A 24,905-nucleotide genomic window follows, 5' to 3' on the forward strand; every position below is an offset into this window, starting at 1 on the left:
TATCAAAGAACTTTAGGCTATAAACCTACCGCCTAATTAGTGTCCAAAGAAAATTATTTAAGATTTATGGGAGGGGCCCTCGACTGGGGAGACTGTAAAACTCCCAGGGCCTGGTTCCACCCCAACATCCTATTTCAACTGGTCTGAGACTATCAGTGTCAATCGCTGTCAAACAAACAACCAACTACAACAAAACCCATAGGTAAATTGAGTTAAATGTGCAGCAGATTTGAGGACCACCAATTTTATGGTATACTTTAGTTTTAAGATAAAAAAAAAAAAAATTCCTCACTAGCACCAAAGGTTTTAAGTCTACTAAACTTTAAGGTACAAAAAAAAGGTCAATGATGAAAGAATGACAGACAATAATCAAAAAAAATAATCGAGGCCTGTCAAACTACTTTTCCTTTAAAAATGTTAAGTTTAAAGTCCTATCTTGGACCTTGCTGGTAAATCCGCTCATGTTGCATTATTTTTTTTTAGATAACTGTTAAATAAAAGCCTAGATTTATGAACTCAATAGTGAGAATAAAAGAATAACAAAAATGATTATTATTTAAGTGTAACTATATAAAAGATAGTCAATTAATATACTATCACAGTGCAAATGAGATACAAATTATAGTTCCTTTAATAACTTTTCCTAACCTCAATACTACATAGAATAAATGTTTGTTTAAACCACTTTCCAATACCTTCAATTCTCCAGTGTCTCAAAAGAGAAAATTTCATTTTAAGAAGATTAAAAACTACATGGTTTTGGACTGTTTATCTGAGAGCAGAAAGAAGAAACAAGTACAGATATTTTCGTTATAAAAGCAGCACATACATCTGAATGATCAGTCTACAACATTCCCTTTACAACAGGGTCCAAAGAAATTAACATCTCTGGGCAGTGAGATAAAGAATGAGTTCGTAACTCTAAATAATTTTCAATTTAGCACACTTTCACAGAATTCCATTTTTCTATCATAGCTAAAAAGAACATTACAACATGATCCAGCATGGAGGGCTGAAGAAAGATCATCATAATTTTCAACATATCTCAGCATATCTTTGTTACAAACCAGATTGTAAAACTGAAAAAGAAAAAAAAAAAATGAAAGATAAATAGCCCAACCTTGAGAATAAAATTAAAAGAATCACTATGAAAGCAAGTTACACAGAGTGAGGAAATCAGTTTACCTTTCATGTAATTTCATTTTTCTTACATTTTAAAAATATTTTGAGAAGGTACTCTTTAGGACACATCAAATAAGAGAATGTAATGCAAAAAAGAAATAAATGTTTTGATATATCTTAAATATCTTCAGTTAAGTATTAGAGAATTAAATATATTGTAAACCAAGATTGAGTAACATTATAAAACTAATATCTAATTGTCAATATCCTGGTAAGGATTTTGAGGTTTCAATATCTCAATAAAAAAAGCACATTTTCAATTCAAAATGGTTAAAAATGAAAGATGTACATTTCTATGTCATTAAAGACAACAAAATTTTAAATTATAGATCTATAGTTTTACTAAATAACTTTGGTATCTATGTCATAAAAATAAGCCTGAAAAAGCTTATTAGAATGACTTCATAGAATTCCAGTTGGGCATTTAATAAAGATATTATTAATCTGTATTAATCTAGAATATTCTTGGCATATACTTTTTGACATTTTTCTGTCCTGAAAAAAAAATGTGATGTGAAAATTTAAAAGAATACCTATCCTCGGAGAGAACACTCCCTCCAGAAACAGTTGTTGAGTTAGCTCCTACTACTGACACAAGAACCCCTACTACTTTAACTTACAAGTATCCAAGCCTACCAAAGGTTAAACCTATAAAGAATGAGCTGGTGAGCAGAAGCTGAGGTAACAGAAAAAGAAGGATCAATAAAGATAATTAGAGAGAGAGAATCACTGTCCTTAGGTCAATCGTTTTATGACTGCCAAACTGTGCGCTTGCATACATGTAACTACTTATAGCACACACACAACAGTAAATATGCTCTGTTGACTAGTCTCAGTCTAAAGACATGGCATGAATAGAATGAAAAAGATGTGTTGCTGGACTCATTATGGACTAAGGATTCCCTGATGGTTGATGGGTAAAGACAGACATGAAAATACATTTTTGGTGGTCGGAGAGGGTCAAAATGTCATTCACAATGCTAAGGTGATTTAAGGACATATCAGACACCCATCATAGGGAAATGTGAACTAAACAAACAAAAATCTGATCAAAACATAATGTAATCATAATACATGTTATAAAAGTGAAAACAGGGACTTCTGATGAAGATGGCAGTGTAGGCAGACATGGCTCACCTCTTTACACAAATACATCAAAATTACAACTAAAATATAGAACAACCATCACTCACAACTGTCATAAATCGAGTTGAACGGAAGTCTGAAAAATACAGAATTAAAGAACCACATCCATCCAGACTGGCAGGAGGGGTGCAGACATAGAATGGGCTGGTCCCATACCCACTTGTAGTGGATAAAAATTCTGGAGAGATACCTCTGGAGTGAGGAGTCCCAGCCCCACACCAGACCCCCAAGCCCAGAGTTCCAGTGCAAGGAAGATAAGTCCCCACAACCTCTGGCTGCAAAAAGCAGTGGAAATTGTGTCAGTGGAAGAAACTTCTGGAGCCCAAGCAGTTCCTCTTAACCCATACATAGACTCACCTACTCAGACTCATTCCCTCTGAGCTCCAGCAATGGGGTGGCAGCTTGAAAGGTGTCAGTGGAATACTGGGAGAGGCTAAATCATCTGGCATCAGGGCGAGCAAAGGCCATTGTCCCTTTTCTGAGCCAACCCCTCTCCTACAGAGCCACAGAACAGGCAAGTTGGTGCCAAATCTGAGACTCCATCAACCTGGCTAACACTGTTTGATCTAACATGGATATGCCCTGAGCCTCCGCCCCACTCAATTACAGGCCCACCCAAGCTGCTTTTCCATATGAATGGCTGGTCTTGGCTGTACAGCACAACATCCTAAATCCTCTCAAACAAACAACAGCTGGCTTCAGTGAGCCCCAGGCCTGGCACTAGCAGTAGCCAGACTAGATTCACAGCTTGGCTTCTCCTGGGAATCTCCAAGACCAGCGCAGGAAGCAACCATCTCCGACTGCATTATAGCTCAGGCAGGGTGGCCTGGGCCGAAACACAGGTGGGAGCTGACTTTGGCCTGTACCACCCAAGAAACCCCAGGGCCACTGCATGCAGTGGACAGCTACAGACCACGTTGGAGCACCAACACCCTGCCTCTGCACAGCTGATCCTTCATGGTGGGTGGAGTTTAGGTTGTAAGTGGTCACAGCCAATCCTTGCAACTAACTGGCTGGGTTAAATCCCTCCATTGATCAGCAACCAAGGCTCAACTACAAGAGCAGGGTGCACTCAGCCCACATGAAGGGCACATCTCGAGTACTCTGCTTGGGTGATAGGGAAGGCTGTGCCACTGGACTCTACAGGACACCTACTATATCAGCAGTTCTACCTAATAAATAGAAACAAACACAGGGAGGCTGCCAAAACAAGGAGACAAATAAACATGGCCCAAATGAAAGAAGAGAACAAAATTCCAGATAAAGAGCTAAACAAAATTGGGAAATAGGGTAATGGATTAAGAGGAGGGGAGTGAAAAAAATAATGTGATCTGCCAGAAAATCAAATTGTACGGAAGTCCAACAACCAAGGAGTTAAAAAAACATTCGTTCAGACCCACAGGAGGGGCGGAGACAGGCAGCCGGGGCAGAGAGAACAAGTAGCAATGCAGCAGCTGGAGGAACCAGCGGGCTAGGCAGTGGCTGAGGACCAGGGGGGCAAGGCGGTGCTTGGCAGATCGGGTGGCCCCATATCTGCTTGTGGATAAACCAGGAGAAACAACTGGGAAGCGAGACAGACCATGCAACCTGGTTTCCAGTGTGGGGAAGTAAAGCCCCAGAACCTCTGGATATAAAAACCTGTCGGGGTTGCGACAGCAGGAGAAACTCCCAGCCTCACAGGAGAGTTTGCTGAAGAGACCCACAGGGTCCTAGAATGTATACAAACCCACTTATCCGGCAATCAGAACCACAAGGGCCCAATTAGCTTGTGGGTAGTAGGGGAAGTGACTAAAAGCCAGCAGAGAGCGCAGCAAGTAGCCCCTATTGGGCCCCTCCCTCTCATACAGCATCGCAACACAGGCCAAGAGGGTTGCCCTGCCCTGGCAAGTACCTAAGGCTCTGTCCCTTACAATGTAACAGGTGCATTGAGACAAAAAAAAATATGGCCCCAATGAAAGAACAGATCAAAGCTCCAAAAATAGAACTGAGTGACAAAAAGATAGCCAACCTATCAGATGAACAGTTCAAAACAATGGTAATAAGGATGCTCACAGAAATGGTTGAGTATGGTTGCAAAGTAAAGGAAGAAGTGAACATTACGCAAAGTGAAATGAAGAAAAATATACAGGGAACCAACAGTAAAGAGAAGGAAACCGGGACTCAAATCAACAATTTGCAGCAAAAGGAAGAAATAAACATTAAACCAGAACAGACTGAAGAATCAACAATTCAAAAAAATGAGGAGAGGCTTAGGAACCTCTGGGACAACTTTAAATGTTCCAACATCCAAATCACAGGGGTGCCAGGAGGAGAAGAGGAAGAGAAAGAAGTTGAAAACTTATTTGAAAAAAATACTGAAGGAGAACTTCCCCAATCTGGCGAAGGAAATAGTCTTCCTGGGGATCCAGGAAGCTCAGAGAGTCCCAAAGAAGTTGGACCCAAGGAAGCACACACCAAGGCACATCCTAATTACATTACCCAAGATTAAAGATAAGGAGAGAATCTTAAAAGCAGCAAAAGAAAAGGAGAAAGTTACCTATAAAGGAGTTCCCATAAGACTATCAGTTGATTTCTCAAAAGAAAACTTGCAGGCAAGAAGGGGTTGGAAGGAAGGATTCAAAGTCATGAAAGGCAAGGACCTACATCCAAGATTACTCTATCCAGCAAAGCTATCATTTAGAATGGAAAGGCAGATGAAGTGCTTCCCAGATAAGGTCAAGTTAAAGGAGTTCATCGTCACCAAGCTCTTATTAAATGAAATGTTAAAGGGACTTATCTAAGAAAAAGAAGATCAAAAACTATGAACAGTAAAATGACAACAAACTCACAACTATCAACAAGTGAACCTAAAAAAAAAAACAACCAAAAACAAAATAAGCAAACAACTAGAACACGAACAGAATCACAGAAATGGAGACCACATGGAGGGTTATCAGTGGGGAGGGGAAGGGAGGAGGATGGGGGAAAAGGTACACAGAATAAGCATAAATTGTAGGTACAAAATAGGCAGGGGGACATTAAAAATAGTACAGGAAATAGAAAAGCCAAAGAACTTATATGTACGACCCATGGACACGAACTAAGAGCAGGGGGATGGGGGGCGAAGGAATGCTGGTGGGAGTGGGGGTACAGGGTGGAGGGGAATAAAGGGGAGAAAAAAAATGGGTCAACTGTAATAGCAAAGTCAATAAAATATATGTATATAAAGAAAACAAAAGAGGTGAGGGATTGAGAAACACAAATATGTAATACAGAATAGCCATGAGGATATAAAGTACAATATAGGAAATGAAGTAGCCAAAGAACTTATATGCATGATCCATGGACATGAACTATGGTGGGGGGACAGCCTGAGGGAGTGGGGGGTGCTGGAAGGAGCGGGGCACAGGGGGAAAAGTCAGGACAACTGCACCAGCATAATCAATAAAATATAATTTTAAAAAATGAAAAAATCTGCATAATTGGACAGGTTTTATACTGTACAGTTTAAAATATCCTTAAAAAGAGGTTTTATGTGACTGCATGTAGAAGTTAATGCATCTTACCTTCCACAGAAGGTGCCTGGTCCTGAGCTGAATATAACATATCCTTGAAAGCCTATGAGGAAGAAATAAAAGAATTATGTGAATTGAGTAATCTTTACACTAAAAGCATTTGAAGCTAAACAATTACTTCTTTTACAATATCCACACAATAACTACATCTGATTTCCTAAATTAAGAATTTAGTGAGAACTGGCTGGCGTGGCTCAGTGGACTGAATGCTGGCCTGCGAACCAAAGGGTGGCCAGTTCAATTCCCAGTATAAGACACATACCTGGGTTGCAGGCCAGGACCCCAGTAGGGAGCACAAGAGATGCAACCACACATGGATGTTTCTCTCCCTCTATTTTCCCCTTCCTTCCCTTCTCTAAAGATAAATAAATAAAATTAAAAAACAAACAAAAAACTAGCTACAAATATCATTTTAAAAAAAGAATTTAGTGAAATACTTCAAATGCCAAAACAAAAATACTGCATTTTCATAGCAATCCAGTATTGTCTAATCTTTAAGACAAGGGCTAATTTGTATACTTTAAGTATTAAAGGGCATTTGAAAAAAATAAAAATCACCTGAGAGATTATAAATTCTCTGACTAAAAGGTAACAGTTATAAAAACTGAGAACAATGGTGCTAGAGGAATACAATGGAGCACCACATAAGGAAATATGAAACACTTGTTACAAATTTTTTAAATTGTATTATATGAATAACATAAAATTTACCATCTTAACCATTTTCAAGTGTGCCGTTCTATAGTGTTAAGTACATTCACACTGTTGTGTAACAGTCTCCAGAATTCTTTCCATCTTGGATAGATACACTTTTCAGTGGAGGGCTAGAAAGTCCTCAATAACAGCCCAGGACTATAAAAACAGTAAAGGTTTTACTGGGTTTTTTTTTTTTCCCCATACCAGGAAATCAACTAACAACCATACTAAGGTAATTTGGATGGTTGCACTTTGGTCTTTTTAAACGATTTAGGGACAGGAGTGAAACGCATTTCTCATATCTATCAAAATGGCAGCATTAATTAAGTGGATAAGTCTCCACAGCTGAAGAGCTGGACATCAGCTAAGGTGACTGTATAGGGTCTCACAGCTTCAAAGCTTCAAATTTGGTGCTTCTACCTTCTGGTGGTTCCTAAACTGGCCACCAGCTTTCCTTAACCTCGGTACAACTGACATTTGGGGCCAAATAATTCTGTCTTGTGAGGGGCTGTTCTATGCATAACAGGATTTTTAGCAGCACCCCTGGCATCTAGAGACTCAGGAGATATCAGTAGCAACCTCCCCACCAAAGCTGTGACAACGAAGAATGTCCCCAGACACTGCCAAATATCCCCTTGGGAACAAAATCACCCTTCCCCAGGCCCACTAGCCCATAGTCATTCAAGCCTATCAAAACAAAAAAACCAACACCCTCCCCCCCTCCAAGAAATACACCTCTACGGTAACTCATTCTATATCTTCCTAAGAGAATTTATCATTGCTTTAGATTAGTGACCAACCTATTAGTTCCATGACTGAACAAACCTGACCATATACAATCAAAAAGATTTCCAAAGAACAAGGAAATTTTAAAATTAATGCATTTCCGTTCATTTTAACCCATATTTTATAAAAAAAAAATTTGTAGGAGCTCTGGTCAAGTGGTTAAGTTGGTTGGAATGCCGTCCCTGTACTCCAAAAGGTTGGGGTTCGATTCACAGTCAGGGCACATACCTAGGTTGCAGGTTCAATCCCTAGATGAGGAGCATAAGGGAGGCAACTGATCAATGTTTCTTTCTTGCATCGATATCTCTCTCTCTCTCTTTCCCTCCCTTCCTCTCTAAAATCAATAAACATATCCTTGGGTAAGGATTAAAAAATTTTTTGCAGGAAAATTATGTATAAAAATTTTAATTTCACACATGCTTAAATCCAAAAATATTCAACAAGAGTCACTATTTATGTAGAATTTGAGGCAATACAGTAATACAAGTGTTTTATAACAAAAAATATTTGCTCCTTGTTTCAGAGTCCTGACACAAAGCTCTGAAAACCCTTGAAATTTACTCTTTGCATACTGATGAGATGGCTCATGGTGGAGGGGTGGCGGGGAAGGCTCCAAACAGCTTTAGGATGGTGGTTGGTCCCAAGAAGAATGAACAACCTGATTAAAGGGTTAAAACTCTCACCCCACCCCAGACCTCTAAAGAAGGGAGAGTGGCTGAACATTGAGTTCAATCGCCAATGGCCAAAGATGTAATCGATCATGACCATGTAGTGAAAACTGCAAAAAACTTCAGGGCTCAGAGAGCTTCCAAATGACGTGATAAGGAACCAAATAAACCATCAGAGATCAGTAGGGTAACTTGTACACAGTAAGAGCTCAACAAATAATTCTTAAATTCAAGTTTCTTCTTTGGAGAACATTACTTTAAAGATGATTGCAAAAGCACAGGAAGTAGAATCTCTGACATGTAATGAAAATGAATCAAATTTGCAAAAGGAAAGTTTACCAAAGTTTTAAAAAATGATTAAAACTCTGTAAAGAGAAAAATGAGAGTCTCATTTTAATTTTAAAACTGAATCATAATTTCATTTAAATCAAGACACCATCAGTGAAATCATAGATAACTCTTTTTACTTCTTAATACTTGAGTTTTCACCTGAATAAGAGACCTTCCATGTTTTTTCTAGTAAAAGATTCTAGAGAACTCCATAAATAGGATACCATTCTATGCCTGTGACGGAAGAATAACCCCCTAGTGGGAACAAGGAGGGTGGGAAGCCTACAAGGGTTGTCTCTATCAGTACCTAAAGACGGTCTACAAGCCACCCGGATCACTTGCCTAGGTTGGGAGGAATACATCCAAATACACAAAATAACAAATTCAAAGAGTTTCCTAGATTCTTGTTGTTTTATCTTAAGGAATTCTAATACTCATAATAAAACTCTGAATTTGTATAATAAATAAAATCAATACATATTCCTGTCCGTTACAAAAGATTTCTTTGATTTCCGAAGGATTTTAAACAATCCTGCTCATCAGCATCTCTGAGTGCTGTTATTTTTGTTATAATGTTATTGAAATACATGTAAACTAGTAAAAAAAACTCTGCATGCTTGTAACAATTCAGAGAACAGTAAAATCTTACAAACTAAATCCAAATACAACCACAAAACCAGTACTATTCAACCAACATTAACATGACAGGAAAAGAGATGTTTGCAGAGACAAAATCTCAACTAGTAATATGAATACAATTCTGACTGCCAATATACCTGTTCTTCTGCATCTGGAACACCTATTCAACTTTGTGTCAGATGTGATGTAATTCCCCTGCTACCTCTCTCTACATGAGGCAGCGTAGTAGAGGGACTGAGACCTAGAGTCAGACAATGTGCATGAAAACCAACTCTACCATTTATTAGCTTGGGAAGATTAACTGCTCTGTACTTCGGTGCCCTCATCTGTAAAACAGGAATGGTGACTGCACATACCTCACAGGTCTACTGTGAAAATTAGAAACTCTTAAAACACAAATGCTTATATTAATTATGATTCATGATTATATGAGGATACATAAAAAGTACTTAGAATAGTGCTCAGAACATAGAAGATACTCAAAGAATGTTAGTTAATACAATGTGAAATACCACAAAACTTATGTCATACAGTGGCTGTGGCATCATTTGGCCCTCTACTGGCCATTTATGTTTCAGTCCTTATAAGTCTTCACAAAGTAGATGGTCAAAAGGAAGAGTTAATACATTTATAATATTTATTGAAAAAAATCCAGCCCAGGCCGGTGGCTCAGTGTTATTCTGTACACCAGAAGGTTGTGGGTTTGATTCCCAGTCAGGGCACATACATAGATTTGCAGGTTTGATCCCAGTTGGGACGTGTACGGGAAGGAACCAATCGATGTTTCTCACATCAATATCTGTCTGTCTGTCTGTCTCTCTCTCCCTCCTTTCCTCTCTAAAATCAATAAGCATATCTTTGGGTGAGGATTGAAAGAAAAAAGAAAAACCCATGTATAAGTGGACCTACTCAGTTCAAACCCATGTTGTTTAAGGGTCAACTGTATATCTTCACAGCCTGGTAGAGCGCATAGAACAGACATCCAATAATGTTCATTGAATGAATAACGCTTTATAATTTCCTTAATAGTAATATTAAAATAATCCAGAAATGTTTATGGTTCACCTCTTTCATACAAGTATAAGCAAGGTGGCAACAACCCTAACTTTTATAATTTGCCTACCAGGTAGCAACGTGCTTGTGCACTCCCTTCCCATAAGTACATAGGGCTGATCTGTATAACCTATGGAATATTGCAGTAATAACAGAGTACTACTTACAAGGCTAGGTCATAAAAACATTTCATCTTACTCTGTCTTGGGATAACACATTCTGAGGGAAGCCAGTCATCAAAAACCTGAAGCAGTGCTATGGAGAGGTCCAAGGGGTGAGGAACTGAGGCCTGAAAAAGGCCAGCACAAACCTGCAATCTGCTGGAGTGAGCCATCCTACAATTGAACCCTCCAGCCCCAGTCAAGCCCTGAGATGACTACAACCCCGGCCGTCCCCTTGACTGCAACCTCACAAAATATCCTGAGCCAGAACCACCCACTTAAGCTGCTTCCAAACTCTTGACACGCAGAAATGGTGTAAGAAAATAAAAGTTTATTATTGTTTAAGCCACTAAGTGTGGGGGCAATGCAGTATACGGCAATAGATAATACATGAAGACTAGATTGAGACATTTTCATATCACAGAATGTGCACGCTACTAGATCATAACCAACATCTTTGGCTTACTTTGATCAAGGAGCTAAAATTTTTATTCCTATAAAGATATAAAATTATGGAAAGGAAAACTATGACAGTATCAAGTAATTTATTCTAGCAATAATAAGCAAAACTGTATTCCCATATGTCAAAGCCACCAACACTGTAATTTAACTTACCCTGAATGCCCTTGAGAAGTCATACAGCCACACTTCTGAACTGAAGCGGGCCTGACAGAAGAATAAATAAGCATCTTCCTTGTCTAAGGAACTGATTCTGATGATACGATAAAGCTGATAACAAATGCTCACTTCTACCTAATTAAATCTCATTCTTACATATATTTATTATGGAAACAGCTGTAAATTCTCTGAAGGCAGAGAGCAATCCCACTTCAAATTGTATAGACCACAGCATCTAGCACAGTACAAGTTCAAAATGTTTCTGTAAATTCCACAGACTGTGTAACACAAAACTTAAATGTCCAAAATAAGCATATCAGTAAATTGTTTAAGTGTTAACTATTCATTTTATTGAATTATTTGATAGCATTCACAGTTTCGTGAAATATCAAAATGCAAAGTCCTTTCTTATTTTTCCCAATTTTCATTACCTTTTCTTTCTAAACAAAATTTAAACCTCTTTCATTTACTGGTCCCAAGAAAGGTTATTAGTGCTATTGGCTTCCAGCCCTCTTTAACATATAATAGTTTACACAGGTTGGTAAAACATGTTGGATTTTGCCCAAACGTAAAGTTATTGCAACATAAATTCTCACTTCTCTTAGTAGCAGTTTGTCAATTTATCTGAAAGAAAACAAAAAGCAATCCAAATGTTCTGCGATGCTGTTTCCAATGCGCCTGTAAAATATGTTTCTAATCCATGGGTCTCAGACCACTTCACTATTCCAATTTCAATACTGCAAAACTTTAATAAACAAGATATTCTCTCTAGGCTAAATAACATTTCCCACAAATATACTACTACTTGTCAAAATAGAAAAGATATTTGTACTTAAAAAAATACTATCATCTTTGATTTGGTTAATTGTAAGACACACCATTATTTTATGTGTATTAGGGAAGAAAAACATTACCAATTAAACCATGATATCTGTATGATGAAGCCCAGGTTCAAAGCTGTTGGAACATGGATTAGGGGAATGTGCATCTCAATCTAGAAAATACAGTTCATTTTATCAGAATGTAAATTCTCAAGCAATGAACTCTGAAAGTCCAGCTCCCATCATTTGGTTTCCAAGAAATTTCCTGACATTGAAAGAGGGTCTTGTTAAAGAATGAGTACCAATACACTAAAATAAATGTCTATTTAATAAATGAATAAGACTTATTCCTCTGGCTTACTTTTAATGAAAATAAAAAAATAATAGCTATAATTCATTGAAAAGTACCTTCTATAGGTCATGACCTCGCTAACACTTTCATATATTATTATATGTAATTCTCACAATATCCTTGAAAGGCAAATATTTTCTCCATTTTACACACAAGAAGACTAAAGTTCAGAGAAATAAAATAACTTCTTAAAATTCTCACAGCCAGTAAGTGAGGGAAATGCAATTAAAGCAAAAAATTATATAAAATTAAAGCTACTTTTTCTACTGCCTTCAAATCTGAACAGATCCCATATCCTCAAAGAACCTCTTCCTTTATTCTACTCATTCCTGAAGGTTCTATCCTATTCCCATTAATAGCCAAATTTCTCAAATGAAAAGTACACCATGTGTTGCCTCAATGACTTTAACTTCTTAAAACCCAGAATAAAGTTAGCAAAAGACAATTTATGTTCAAAATTCACCAATGGGCTGCTTTTGTTATATCCAAAGTCCTATCCTTAATCCTCATTCTCACTGACCTGTTTACAATGTCACTACTTTCCCTTAGTGAATTAATTCTTTAATTACTATCTCAATTATAAGTCTTACATTTAATACAATTTTTAAAACTCCAGCTACTTATCTCTACTTACAGACATTTCACACATGAAATCAGCATATTTAAGATCTTATTTCAAGAGTTTTTCACCCCCAAAAGGAGCTATTCTCTACCAGTTTCCCTGATTTTAAATCATTATGTTGAATTCTTCCCTCACTCACACCCTATATCTATACTAGTACGTGTTATACTTACTGTCCTAAGTACTTTCCAAAAATTACTTCATTTCATTTCACATGATCCTCTAAAGTAGGCATTATTATTATCCCCAGCTTAAGGATGAGAAAATTGTGGCACAGAAAATCTAAATGCCCTGTCCAAGAGTGGAGTCATTACAATTTCTATTCTAATATTTCTATCAAGAACTGAATTTTTAAAAATCTATGATGCTACCCAAACAAATTCTACAGAAAACATTTTGCAGTCCTCTTTAGCAAATACCTAATAGCAACATAGTATGAAATATTCATATTGCAAAAGCATACTCTACCCAAAAAGAAAAGTTTATCAAAACAGGTATGAACTCTTACCATTAGAAATGGTGACTCAATCCAATTACCAATAGTTTTGTTATCTATTAAAAATATTTGAAAAATGGTAAAGAATATCTCAATCTCATTATCACAGACCACATTTCAGTTTGTTAAATAAAACTAAGTAAAAAAGGACTAAATCCACATTCACTAAATATACAAAACTGAAACAATAATAAACGTCTCTAAATTGACACCAAAGCAATTCATTTCCAGAGGTCTAGCACTATGTAGAGGACAAATATGAACTTCTAATTTTCTTCATTCACTATCTTAAAACATGTTCTTCTGAATCTCTATTTCATCCCTTAATGACATCTCAGGAGAACACATGGCCTTTCAGTCACTTTCCATAGTTTAAAAAAACAAAAGAGTTGCTAAATATATGCGAGACACTGCCAGATTCTGAGTGTTGACACGTACCAACTACTCTGTCTGACACACAGTAAACACTCAGTAAATATATTATTACTATTGTATTTCATTATATTTAAGATGCCACTAATATAATATACTCCATTATTTTATGTGCTTCTAAGAATGAAAAGTCTGCCAATTAACCCATGAGACAGTACTAATTTTAAGATGTAAATTGATTTCAGATGTTAAAATGTGACCAAAGTATATATTAAAATTAATTTGTCCTGGCTGGTGTGGCTCAGTGGACTGAGTGCTGCCCTGTGAACCAAAGGGTTGTCGGTTCGATTCCCAGTCAGGGCACATGCCTGGGTTGTACGTCAGCACACATTGATGTTTCTCTCCCTTTCTTTCTCCCTCCCTTCCCTCCTCTCTAAAAATAAATAAATAAAGTCCTTTTAAAAAAAGCAAAATTAAATTAATTAAATAAGGTATTAATTCAAGACCTCATTATTTTTGGCTAAATTATTTGGCTTTTCTGTCTTTGGTCTTTTCTCGCCAATGCATCCTCCAACATCTAAATCACACATCTCACTTTGCATTGATCCTGTCCCCTATTCTCCTCTTTAAAATCCTTGATGGTTCAGACCCAGGAAACACTTAAACTCCGCAGCTAGGTATTCGAGGACTCCACCTTTTTATCCCTTCCAGTCCACCTTTCCAAATTCACCCTATCAGCTCTCCAACATCTAGCCACTAAAGCAGATTTCCTTAATATGCTTGGACACTTCCACCTATCTATGCCTTTGTGCAATGCTACTCTATCTACCTAGATAGCCCGAGTGCCCTTTCCCCTCTTCACCACGTGATCAAACCCTACTCAATCTTTAGTGCTCAGTTCAAATACCACCTCTGTGATACCGTCTGAGATAATACCTTTGATCTCCAGAGCAAAATCCATTGGCCATCCCTCTGTAACATAATACTATGATTAGGAGGCCACACAAGTTTTGAGCTTCCCTAGGGCAGGGTCTTACTTATCTTTACAACTCCAGCCCCTTGCAGGATCCTGACAATGTAACACTGCATGAAGAATCCGGGCTCTGAAATCAGACGCACTTGTGCTGTTTTACCACTCACTAGCTATGTGATCATAGGAAACGTACTTAATCTAAGACTAATTACAAAAACTACCTTAAATGGTAAGGATTAAATGTAAACTGCCTGGCAGGTCAGAAACAATTAACATCAACTGCTGTTACTATCATTATTATTTTATTTTTTAGATTTTATTTATTTATTTTAGAGAAATGGAAAGGGACGGAGAAAGACAGGAGGAGCAACATCAATGTGTGAGAAATACACTGACCAGCTGCCTCTTGCACACCCAAAACTGGGGAACTGGCTGGCAACCCAGGCATGTGCCCCGACTATTCGAGAATCAAACTGGCGACCTTTCCGTTCACAGGCCAGCACTCAATCCACTGAGCCACACCAGCCAGGGCTTGTTTTATTTTTCATAAAAATAAAAAAGGAAGAATCTTTAATAAATTAGTTAAATACATACTCTGATCTTCCCCAGTCATACTGTATATGCCCCAACTCTGGCTTCATAACGTGTCATAAGAGATAGGGGTGCGCTCTTCACATACAGGTAACACATAACTTGTGTTAACATTCAAACACAGATCACGTTACAGAGGAATGGCTAAATAACTTTTCAGCTTTCCTGAGTCTTGCTCTCCACCTAACCCCTCAAACCTTACCAGAATTTCTCAATCCAGCCATTACTTCAGCAGGTGCTGGAGAACAGATCAGACCACACCTAAGTGTATGGAATTAAGAGCAAGGGCTCTTACAATCTCACCTCTGCTACCCACAATCAGCAGTATCAACATAATTATTTAATGACTCTAAGACTCAGTTTTCCCAATCTATCAAAGCTAACAGCTGAACATCTTGCTATAAAGAGAAAATGTTTTTAAAGGACTTACTATAGTGCCCAACACAGTAAGCACTGAAAAGGTAACAGCTGTTATTACTGCTATTGATACCACCACTGTTGTTATTTATAATTCCCTAAGAAAGCAAGAATTCCAAAGTATGACAGGTTTGATTTCAAATTCTGGCCCTACCACTTACTAGGTGTGCAGTCATACCCTAGGTCTAGTTTTGCTCATCAGTAAAATGCAGATAATAAATCATTTATCTTGCAAAACTGTTGTAAAGCAGCTGACACCTGGTTGTTAACTGTCCAATAAATGTTAACTCCTTTCTCCTTAATCCCAAACTGGCCACATTTCCACTAATGAAATTCAAAGAAAAGAGAATGGAATCCCAGGGAACCAACTATCTGTTGCAGTGGCAGGTGGGGGGGATAGCAGAGAATCCTCACCCACGGGGTTCCCTTGTTCTCTTACATGCTTCCTAAGACTAGAGAGCTTTTTCTCAGGCCACCTCCTTACTTTCTGATAGGAGTCTTGTACTCTAAAGGCAGCAACTCTCAGAAACTTTTCCAGGGAACCCAAAAGGTCAAGACTAGTATTTTCATAATAACAGTACAACTTCACTAGTTTTTTTCACTCTCATTCTTTCAGGAGTACACAGTGGAGTTTTCCAAAGGCTACATGAAGTGTATATCATATCTCTGATGGCTAGTAGGTATGCTTGTATGCTTTGTATTTTAAAGATTTCTCTGTTTTATTTTATTTTTTTTAAATTTTCTTTTGTTTCTCTATCATCAACGTGTGGTTGCCTCTCACACACCCTGTACTGGGGACTTGGCCTGCAACCCAGGCATGTGCCCTGACTCAGAATTGAACTGGCAACCCTTTGGTCTGCAGGCTGGCGCTCAGTCCACTGAGCCACACCAGCCAGGACACGTTGCTCAGTTTTAATTTCCAATACACCATATATCAGTAGACATTGGAGTCTTCAATAATGAAGAGTCTCAAGTGGTCCCAAGACCAAAAAGTTTATAAATACTGCTCTGAGGTGTTGAAAAAGCACACAAAGCATATGGAGTCCTCTGTGAATTACAACTTTACCAATTTAGCCTAAATAAACTCACACAATAATCTTAAAACTTCTCACTTTCCTGTCTGATTACATTTCAGTCCTTCAATCTTAAAAAAAATTTCACTTGTTTGCCCTGACTGGTCTGCTTCAGTGGGTTGGGCATACTCTCATAAACCAAAAGGTCACCAGTTTGATTCCCAGTCAGGGCACATGCCTGGGTTGCGGGCCAGGTCCCCAGATGGGGGCGTGCGAGAGGCAACCAACAGACGTTTCTCTTGCACATCAATGTTTCTCTCCCCTTTTTTCTCCCCCTCTTTCCCTCTCTCTAAAAGTAAATAAATAGTCTTTTTAAAAAATCACTGTTCAATAATTATTTATGAATAGTCAGGGACAGAACTGGGTCTATGGACTTCTAACTCCTTATTCCTGCTGTACAGTCTTTCTAAATACTGCAGGTCATCCTCAATAAATAAGAGATGACTATGTTTTCTTAATCAATGTAGTAACCGTCTTACAGAGATAACAAAAATGTTAAGTTATGCTTGCAGTAGCTTAATTACACTGTCCTCTGACCTCTAATAAATAAACAACTGTTGAAGAATTTTTTGATCAGTCCCTATAGATACCCACCTGCTTGGTGATCAGAAGAAATAGGTAACTATTTCCTCCTATAAATAAATCAGATTTTAAGGTAAATAACATAAAGAGTTTGAAAACTACGGGGAAAAAAATCTGCCATATCATTTATACAAGTGATCCAAACTTATAACAATGTTCCAAGACCTCAATCTGCAATCTCCCTTCTCTCCACCATTTTTAATTTTGAAAACAGTATGTTGACTGAAATATAAAACCAAAGACACAAACGAAAACAAAAAATACTGTTGTTCTTTCTAATTTTAAGATAATTAAAGATCTAGATCTGATAACAAATCTATTAGCCTGTAGCAAACAACAGACCTCCTATTGGTTGAATTAGTGAATAATTTTAAGGTATTTATGTTCATGAACTTTGTCTATTTGGCTTATTTTAGCATTTACTAGGCAAGGAGACGACCTGAAAAGGCAAGAACCGTAGTGAATTCTGATACTCCTTCAATCCTGAGAGCTAGTTAAATACCAGGCAACCCACAAACCAGCTTTCGTTGAGCTATACAACTTGAGCAGTCTTCCATACGTTTTTTTTATGTCAAATCTCTATTAAAAAAAAAAGGAGAGAGATGTTTTTTGTACCTCCTATATGTATTTATTTATAAATTATATCCTTCTAAAACTGTGTACATTATAAAACACAGAATTTTTAAAACAGAAGTTATTAAAAGATGAGACAATGATAAAATAATTTTACTTTTCATTTATGAATACTACAAAAATATTTTTAATCTAAGAAATTATCATCAATAACATACTTTTAACAGAACAACATAACTGGTCTACATCCATACCACCCTGAACACACCCGATCTCATCTGATCTCAGAAGCTAAGCAGGGTCGGGCTTGGTTAGTACTTGGATGGGAGAACGACATAACTGAAAAGCTTCATTATTTTTAAAAATCTTAACTTTTTTTGATACAGCATTCTAGTTCAAACTTCAGGATTCAGTTGATTTTGAAACTTGATTATGACTATAAAGTGAAAAATTCCCTCAGAATGCCTCCTAAACAAGATCACCACATCATCCACTTATTAATTAGTAAAATTTTATTTCTTCCTTGCCTTATGCACAAAAATGACTATAACTAATAATTCTATCTTCTCTTACTCCATGGGAATTTGGGATATTCTCCTTTGGGGATCTATGGAGCCCCTGAACCAGCACAACTAATCACTCTCTCAAACACTTTCCAGATTAGAACTAGATCTGAAGCCAGGACTAATTTTTCGTGGTCACCCCAGGACAGGTAAGATTCTTAGCTTCTTATGATCTGGGCCTTCACCCAAAGGCTGTTTCAAAACCAACTTGCAAGGACGGATGGACAAGTATAATCTTTCCAGGATACTTACCCTAAAACATTTCATTATACAAAGATAATAATGAATAGTAATGCCCTCCTGTCTTATACATTCATTTTCTCATTTAAGAAACACTTGTAAATGCTAGGCATCTTACTGACACAATCATTTACAAGTATTATATTAAATATTCTATACTTCACTTTCATTTGCAGAAGGACTAAAAGAAAAAGCGTGGTTTGTGCCCCATCGGGTGGCCAAACTGGAAATTTCAAACAAGTTCCAGCAAGGCAAGTTAACCCTGACTAATCAACACAGTGCCTTTGGGAAATTGAAGCTTGCAACACAAGCGTTCTCATGGGAGAGTTCTATAAATGAAAATCACAATCATGTTAAGGCACTGTTGCCTTATACTTGAAAATAAGAAATGTGCAGTTATGCAGAATCTCTCCCAAATCCTGAAACAAAAATATTAATCCATTGCCGTAACTGTTTATTTATTTAAGTTAAACAAAAGAGTTTCTTTAGGCCACCTTTCCATTTACAGATTAAAGTGTGATCAAAAAATTTTAAAAGGACACTATTAATTTAAAAGGATGTTATTAATAGTCCTTTAAATTCTTTCCTCTTCATATATAAAAAATAATTAAACCATAAAAACATGCAGAAATACAGAGCCAGATGGGTCCTTAGAAAATATAGGGCTGTGACTTAGAAACCATCAAATCCAGTTGGCTCCCCTTGCAGATAAAGAACCTAAAGCCCAGAGAAAAAGTGATTTAATCAGGGTCACTTAGGATAGGGGGACCTGACTCCCAATACTTAAACATCTGTGCTCAAGAGACTACCTATCTATACATGAACCTGGACAAGTGACTTAACCTCTCTGGACCTGTTTCCTTGCCTGAGAAAATAAGGATATAGTCTCTGAATTTCCTTTAAACTCTAAAATCCTAATATTTAGATACCTCATTAATTTAGTGTCTTAAAAAACTATAGTATACGTACACTAAAAAAAAAAAATTTTCTGGTTCCTGAGAAACCAAAGGAGCACAGGGCCCTAGGGAAGAAAACACAAGTCAGCAGCCTAAGGCACCACATATATTTGCCTCTTTTGCTAATATTCTGTAAAATATTAACATGGTCATACTAGTCTATTTGGTTGAAACTGGTCTAAGTTAATTTTGATTAATCAATTACAGAACTCTAAATATCCAATCAAGAATTCTAATTTTTTTAAAGTATCCTTACAAAGATTTATTAATGTTCTGTTTTACATGCCAAGATTTACACGAAAAATAGATTACTGAAAACAGGAATAGTCCATGCTCATTCGTGTTTATTCTTTATAAAAACTATTTAGAAATAGGTCAAATGGATTTTCTTTATGTGGTTTTCCACATTGCCCTATCCTTTTATGCTTTATTATACTGCCTATGAAGACCAAGTCTAGGAACTCCGCAATTTATTTTTAAATTAGAAACTCCAAAAATTTTCAGGATATTGATGGGTCACTAACAAAAATAATTTTAACAATCCAAGAAAGAAAAATCAGAAGTTCAATCAAAACCTATCAACTACAATGAACCTTGAAAAGCTCTGGCCCTATATTCTTACTTTATGGAGGAGGAAAGAGCCCTGGAAAGGCAAAAAGACTGTCCCCAGGGTCTCATGGCTAACATATACAAGACCTAGCACTTATTGTATGACTGTACACACACAATAATACATATAATTATAGGTATAAAACAAAGTTGTCAGCTTCTCTGTAATGCTCTGCTTATTTCAAGTAAAATTTAATATAGTGAAATAACACAAAAACCTAAGATAAAGCATAGTGGTTCAGAGAACTAGAAACCGCCCGAGGCTAGAATTCAGGGGTAATACACCAAAATTTCATCACCCATGCCTGAATAACAAATTCAGGTGTCTGTCCTACTAAGAGTGTTTCAAGAGCACTGTCTTCATCCATGGGAAACTACACGTTATTGCATTAAAAGAAAGTTCTTTTCTCTAGCAAAGGCTGTTTTTCATGATGTTCTTTTTTCCCCCTAAGTTTTTAAGATGCCAACATTTCTGGACTCTAAATACTCTTACTTATGCCCCTTTAAGTATTTTGAAAGGAGAGCACCAGCTCTAAAGAAACAATATACAACACATAGATCCTAGCCCTATTTTTTTTTTAATGTCTTTAATGACTCCAATTCACAAAGAAAAGTGCCCCTTCTTTTAATTTTGCCTGCCAAACAAAGAGCTTATCCAGGACAGGAGTCACACTGTAGGGACTTCTGCAGAATAAAATTTCAATTATCCACAGTAAATGAAATTATTTATAACTGGCCCAGGAAAAATAATGCAATCACACACATGCTCAAGAATTTTGTCCGTCCGGACTGACCTGGAGTAGTCATTTAAGACTAATATCCAAATGGAGTATGTAAATGAGGAGCCCCAGAATTACTGGGGGTATTTCAGCCACAAAGCTGACATTACAAATCAAGAGGTAATTGCATTTTCAAACTAAATCATGTTTCCACTTCTAGCTGAGATATGCCAAATTAATAGGAAACATGAAATTCTATGAAATATAAAATTCCATGAAATAGTTAAGTGCTGTAATACTGAAAATAAGTAACAGCACACAGCCACTATTACGTCTGCCCCAATCAAGCAAGCCACACTATACAGCAAGTGCAAGATGTTGCCTCGGCATGCTGTGTCCTATGCCTCTATGAAGAGCTGGCAGTGGTGCTGAAAATTACTAGAAACATGAAAGACCAATACCCTCCTCTCAATAAAAACCATCGTCTGGACCTTAGCCAAGGTTTTAAAACTGACCGAATGTTATTAGGAACAATAAATCAAAAACTCTCCAGGCTGAAAAGCGAGTCCCTTATTTCATTCTTACAAATGGAGCCACAAAACACTGTAAGAAAATTAAGTGACAAGAAAAGCATTAATAACTTTAGGCCTTTCATTTCTGGCAATAATCAAATACTGCATGTTATTACAAGCTGAATTTATTTTATAATCTTCCAAGGTTCTGTTTAACTTACCTACATCCCTTTCTGTCTTCTTCAATTAGTACAACTGCTACATCAATAAATGTGCTATTGCCTAAACATCCCATCACTGAACTTAAATAGAAATTAGAGAACTAAAATATTTTATTTCATAAAATCTAGCTAGCATATTTGTGTTCGTATTGATTTTATACTCTTTGTTCTTGCACATACCACAGATGTGAATTCCTGGAGCTTACAGATAAGTCTGCCTTTCTCTATCCAGGAGGTGAATTTGCCAGCCACCGAAAACCTATTGCGATGCTTACAGCCCTTCAGGTATCTCACCTTCTGAGTCTATAAACGGATTCATTACCTGTAATTTCCCCTGTATTAATGGAAGGTTCCTTATCACCACCTATTAAATACCCTCCAGGCACTGTTCGCACAGAAATTGTGGGGCGGGGGGCACGATTTCAGTAATACACAGGTATGGTTTCAAGTACATTTGTTTACAATATAGTACTTTCCTCCCTAGTTCACAAAAATTTTAGGGGGGGAAACCTGAAAATTTTAATAATTCTCTCTGTCCTCCTTCCTCTTCCCTCCCTTCCAAAACAACAGAAGAGCCAAAACCAAAGATGGGATGACTTTGTGTACTTCATGCAATCAGTGAAAAGACCAGTCTTATTATCAAACAAGAATAGTTGATTATACAATACGTTTGCATTCTGTAACCACTGCCTCTGTGACAACACACTTAAGTCAAGTTTCAACCCTGCTCCAAAGCCTTTGTCAACCGCGGGCAAGTGGGGGAAAGCCGGGGGGCTCCGTGGGATGACGGCAACCCCTGGAAGGGCTGATCGCGGAAGAGCACCGTTCCTGGGAGGGAGAGACACCAGGGCTAACCTTGCCCAGGGGGTGCTCACTCCAGGGTGGGGACGAGAGATTGGGGTGACGGGGTGAGGGGAGTAGCGCGGAAGCGCCGCGACCTGGGCTGTCCTCACACCCCGGGCTCCCCCACCTGCGGATCGCCCTCCCACCACCGCGCCCCAGCCCCAGCGGGGCAAAGCCTCCCTCCCGGCCCACCGCCTTCCTATCCGTTACCCCGGCGGCATCGGGGCTGCGGGGGAGGGGAAGGTCAGCGGGCCCCAGAGGGGGCCGGCGCGGCGGGGATGCCGCAGTGGCTCCCCGCGGCACGGGTCAAAGTCCGCCCCGGCGCGGGGAGGCAGCAAGAGCGGAAGGCGGCCGCAGAGGTCGGGCTGGCGAGACGGGGGCCCCTCCGAGTCCTCCCACACCCCGGCCGCCGCCGGTACCTCATACTGGATGTATTGCTTCCTCCACTCGGGAGTGATGTGCGCGGAGAGGTGCTCAGCGAACTTCATCCTGACGTTTCCCCCTCACTCCCGCTCGGGTCCAGCAGTTACAGGCGGCGGCAGCGGCGGCGGCGGCAACAGCGATTCCGACTCCTCCCCACATGGGCCCCGGCGCGGCGCGGTGCTCAGTTTCTCTCCTCCTCCGCCGCCGCCGAGGACTCCTCAGAGCCGCCCTCCCGCCATCTTCCTCCTCCTCTCCATGGCCCCGCCCTCCCCGCTCGCCCCGCCCACCATACGTCATCGCCATGGTAACCGCCTACGCCGCGCCAACGAAAGGGGTTGAAAAAGGGGCGGGATTTGGGTACATTCCTTAAGGCCCCGCCTTCTCTGGGCCGGTCTTGCTGGAGGCACCTCCCCGGACCTCTTCCGTCTGGTTCCTTTCGGCCTTAAAACTGCTCTCTACCGCCTGCCTGGGAAGCTGCAGTGTTGTTATTAGAATTAATATTAATACTGTAGCAACAATCATCCACACAAGACGTTTATATTTGCAAAGAGTTGTGCAGATATTTTCCATTTTAATATTTATTCTTCATAAAACCCTTAAGGATGGATCAGAATTAATACAAATTGAGTAACTTGGGTAAAGGGGACTAAATAGTTAAGAGCCAAATGCATTTAAAGGAACCAGATTTTACATGTTTCAGGAGCTCAATAAATGCTTGTTGAATTTAATTGAAGACATCAGTGCCAAAAATTGCATGCCGTTTCTGAATTTCAATGTAATTATCAGTCCCAGGTCTATCAGAAAGGCCAGTAACAACAACTTGACTCAGACCAGGGCGGGGTTGGGGAAGGGGGTGAACCAACTGGACTTGGGAGTGAACTTTCTGGAGATTAGGGGTAGGGTTGAAAGGGAAACCAATATTGGGAGAAAAAAGAATCCCCTGGAGGTAGGGTAGCAACCTCACCTCCCAGGGAGACCAGAAATGGGACCAGTATACAGACTGAACTGTCCTCCAGGAGCATGGGGAATAGATGCTTCACACAGCTTGGCACTACTTCCAGTATAAAAGTAATGTCCTGGAAGACCTTCCTTGGGACAGAAACTTAAGTCCTTCCCTGAATGAAGGAGCCCTAGACAGTAATAGCTAACATTTATTAAACACTCACTGTCCATGTACCAAACGCTATTCTAAATTCCTTACATGTACTTCAATTTTTAATTCTCACAATTTTTATGAGACCCAGAAACTAGGGGACCACTGTGACTGGGACAGTATTCTGAGATACCAGGACAGTCTATGCTTTTGGCTTTTTTTCTGCCCTCCATGTATTTTTCCCCTTTCCCTTCCTTTTAATTCATGCCAGTAGGCGTTCTGCAATCATTTTCTCAGGAGAGGGATGAGGCATAATGGAAAATAGGCATAAGCTATGAACCTTTCTGACTTTTGTTATACAACAACCTCTGGTGGAAAGGTAGTTAAGGTCAAAAAAAGAAGAGGAGGAAGAGTGAGGACTCCTCTCAACACCATACCCTCTGCCTACCATAAAAATTCCCTTCTACTGGAGGTAAACTGTTGCCAGGAGAAAGAGATAGGTGAAACAGAGGGCTGTGCGCCCAGGAAGAAGGCACAACCACAGAGAGGAAATAGCTGCACAGTATGCCTAAGAGGACGGAACCAGGAGCAGCTGCAAATGAGTTTGCTGGGCCGTTAGCCAGAATGGACTAGAATGGTAGATTCTTGGCAGCAACTCCTGTAGACTATGGCTTCCTGCTCCCAACAGCACTGTATTTTGGTGCCTTACTGTGCATAAGATTCTGGAACCATGGCCCAACCCAGAGAAGAAAAGAAATCCTCAATACCAGCTGTATAACCAACAACTCTTAGTTTTTCTCATGCCTGATCTGAAGTCCAGACACTCAGTTGGACATGAAAATCCTAATTTCTATACAGAAGTAGATCTAATAATGTTTCCTTATTTTTAGCATTACTTCAGGTATTTCACTGATACAACCATCAAACACTTAGCCTTTATTGAAATAGGTACTTTCTGTAGAGTACTGGGCAAAGTGCTATGACTGATACTCTGAATAGCTTTACTCTGAATTAGAAGGGT

The 24,905-nt window shown here is 38.7% G+C and overlaps 1 protein-coding gene across 1 annotated transcript in view; it reads right to left on the minus strand.

Annotated features, from left to right (window-relative positions):
• XPR1 (xenotropic and polytropic retrovirus receptor 1) overlaps nt 1-23,048 on the minus strand; it is a 125,535-nt gene extending 102,487 nt beyond the window's left edge. Inside the window, exons 1-2 of the mRNA XM_054587694.1 lie at nt 22,788-23,048; nt 5,874-5,925 (exon numbers count right to left, since the gene is read on the minus strand). Of these exons, the coding sequence (XP_054443669.1) occupies nt 5,874-5,925; nt 22,788-22,856 (121 nt within the window). The 5' untranslated portion in view covers nt 22,857-23,048. The remainder of the gene's footprint in view (nt 1-5,873; nt 5,926-22,787) is intronic.
• Nucleotides 23,049-24,905: the final 1,857 nt, after the last annotated feature.

The sequence above is a fragment of the Pteronotus mesoamericanus genome, unplaced genomic scaffold (assembly GCF_021234165.1).
Source record: "Pteronotus mesoamericanus isolate MK-2021 breed Mesoamerican mustached bat unplaced genomic scaffold, CSHL_Meso_final scaffold_1186, whole genome shotgun sequence".
NCBI classification, from domain to species: Eukaryota; Metazoa; Chordata; class Mammalia; order Chiroptera; family Mormoopidae; genus Pteronotus; species Pteronotus mesoamericanus.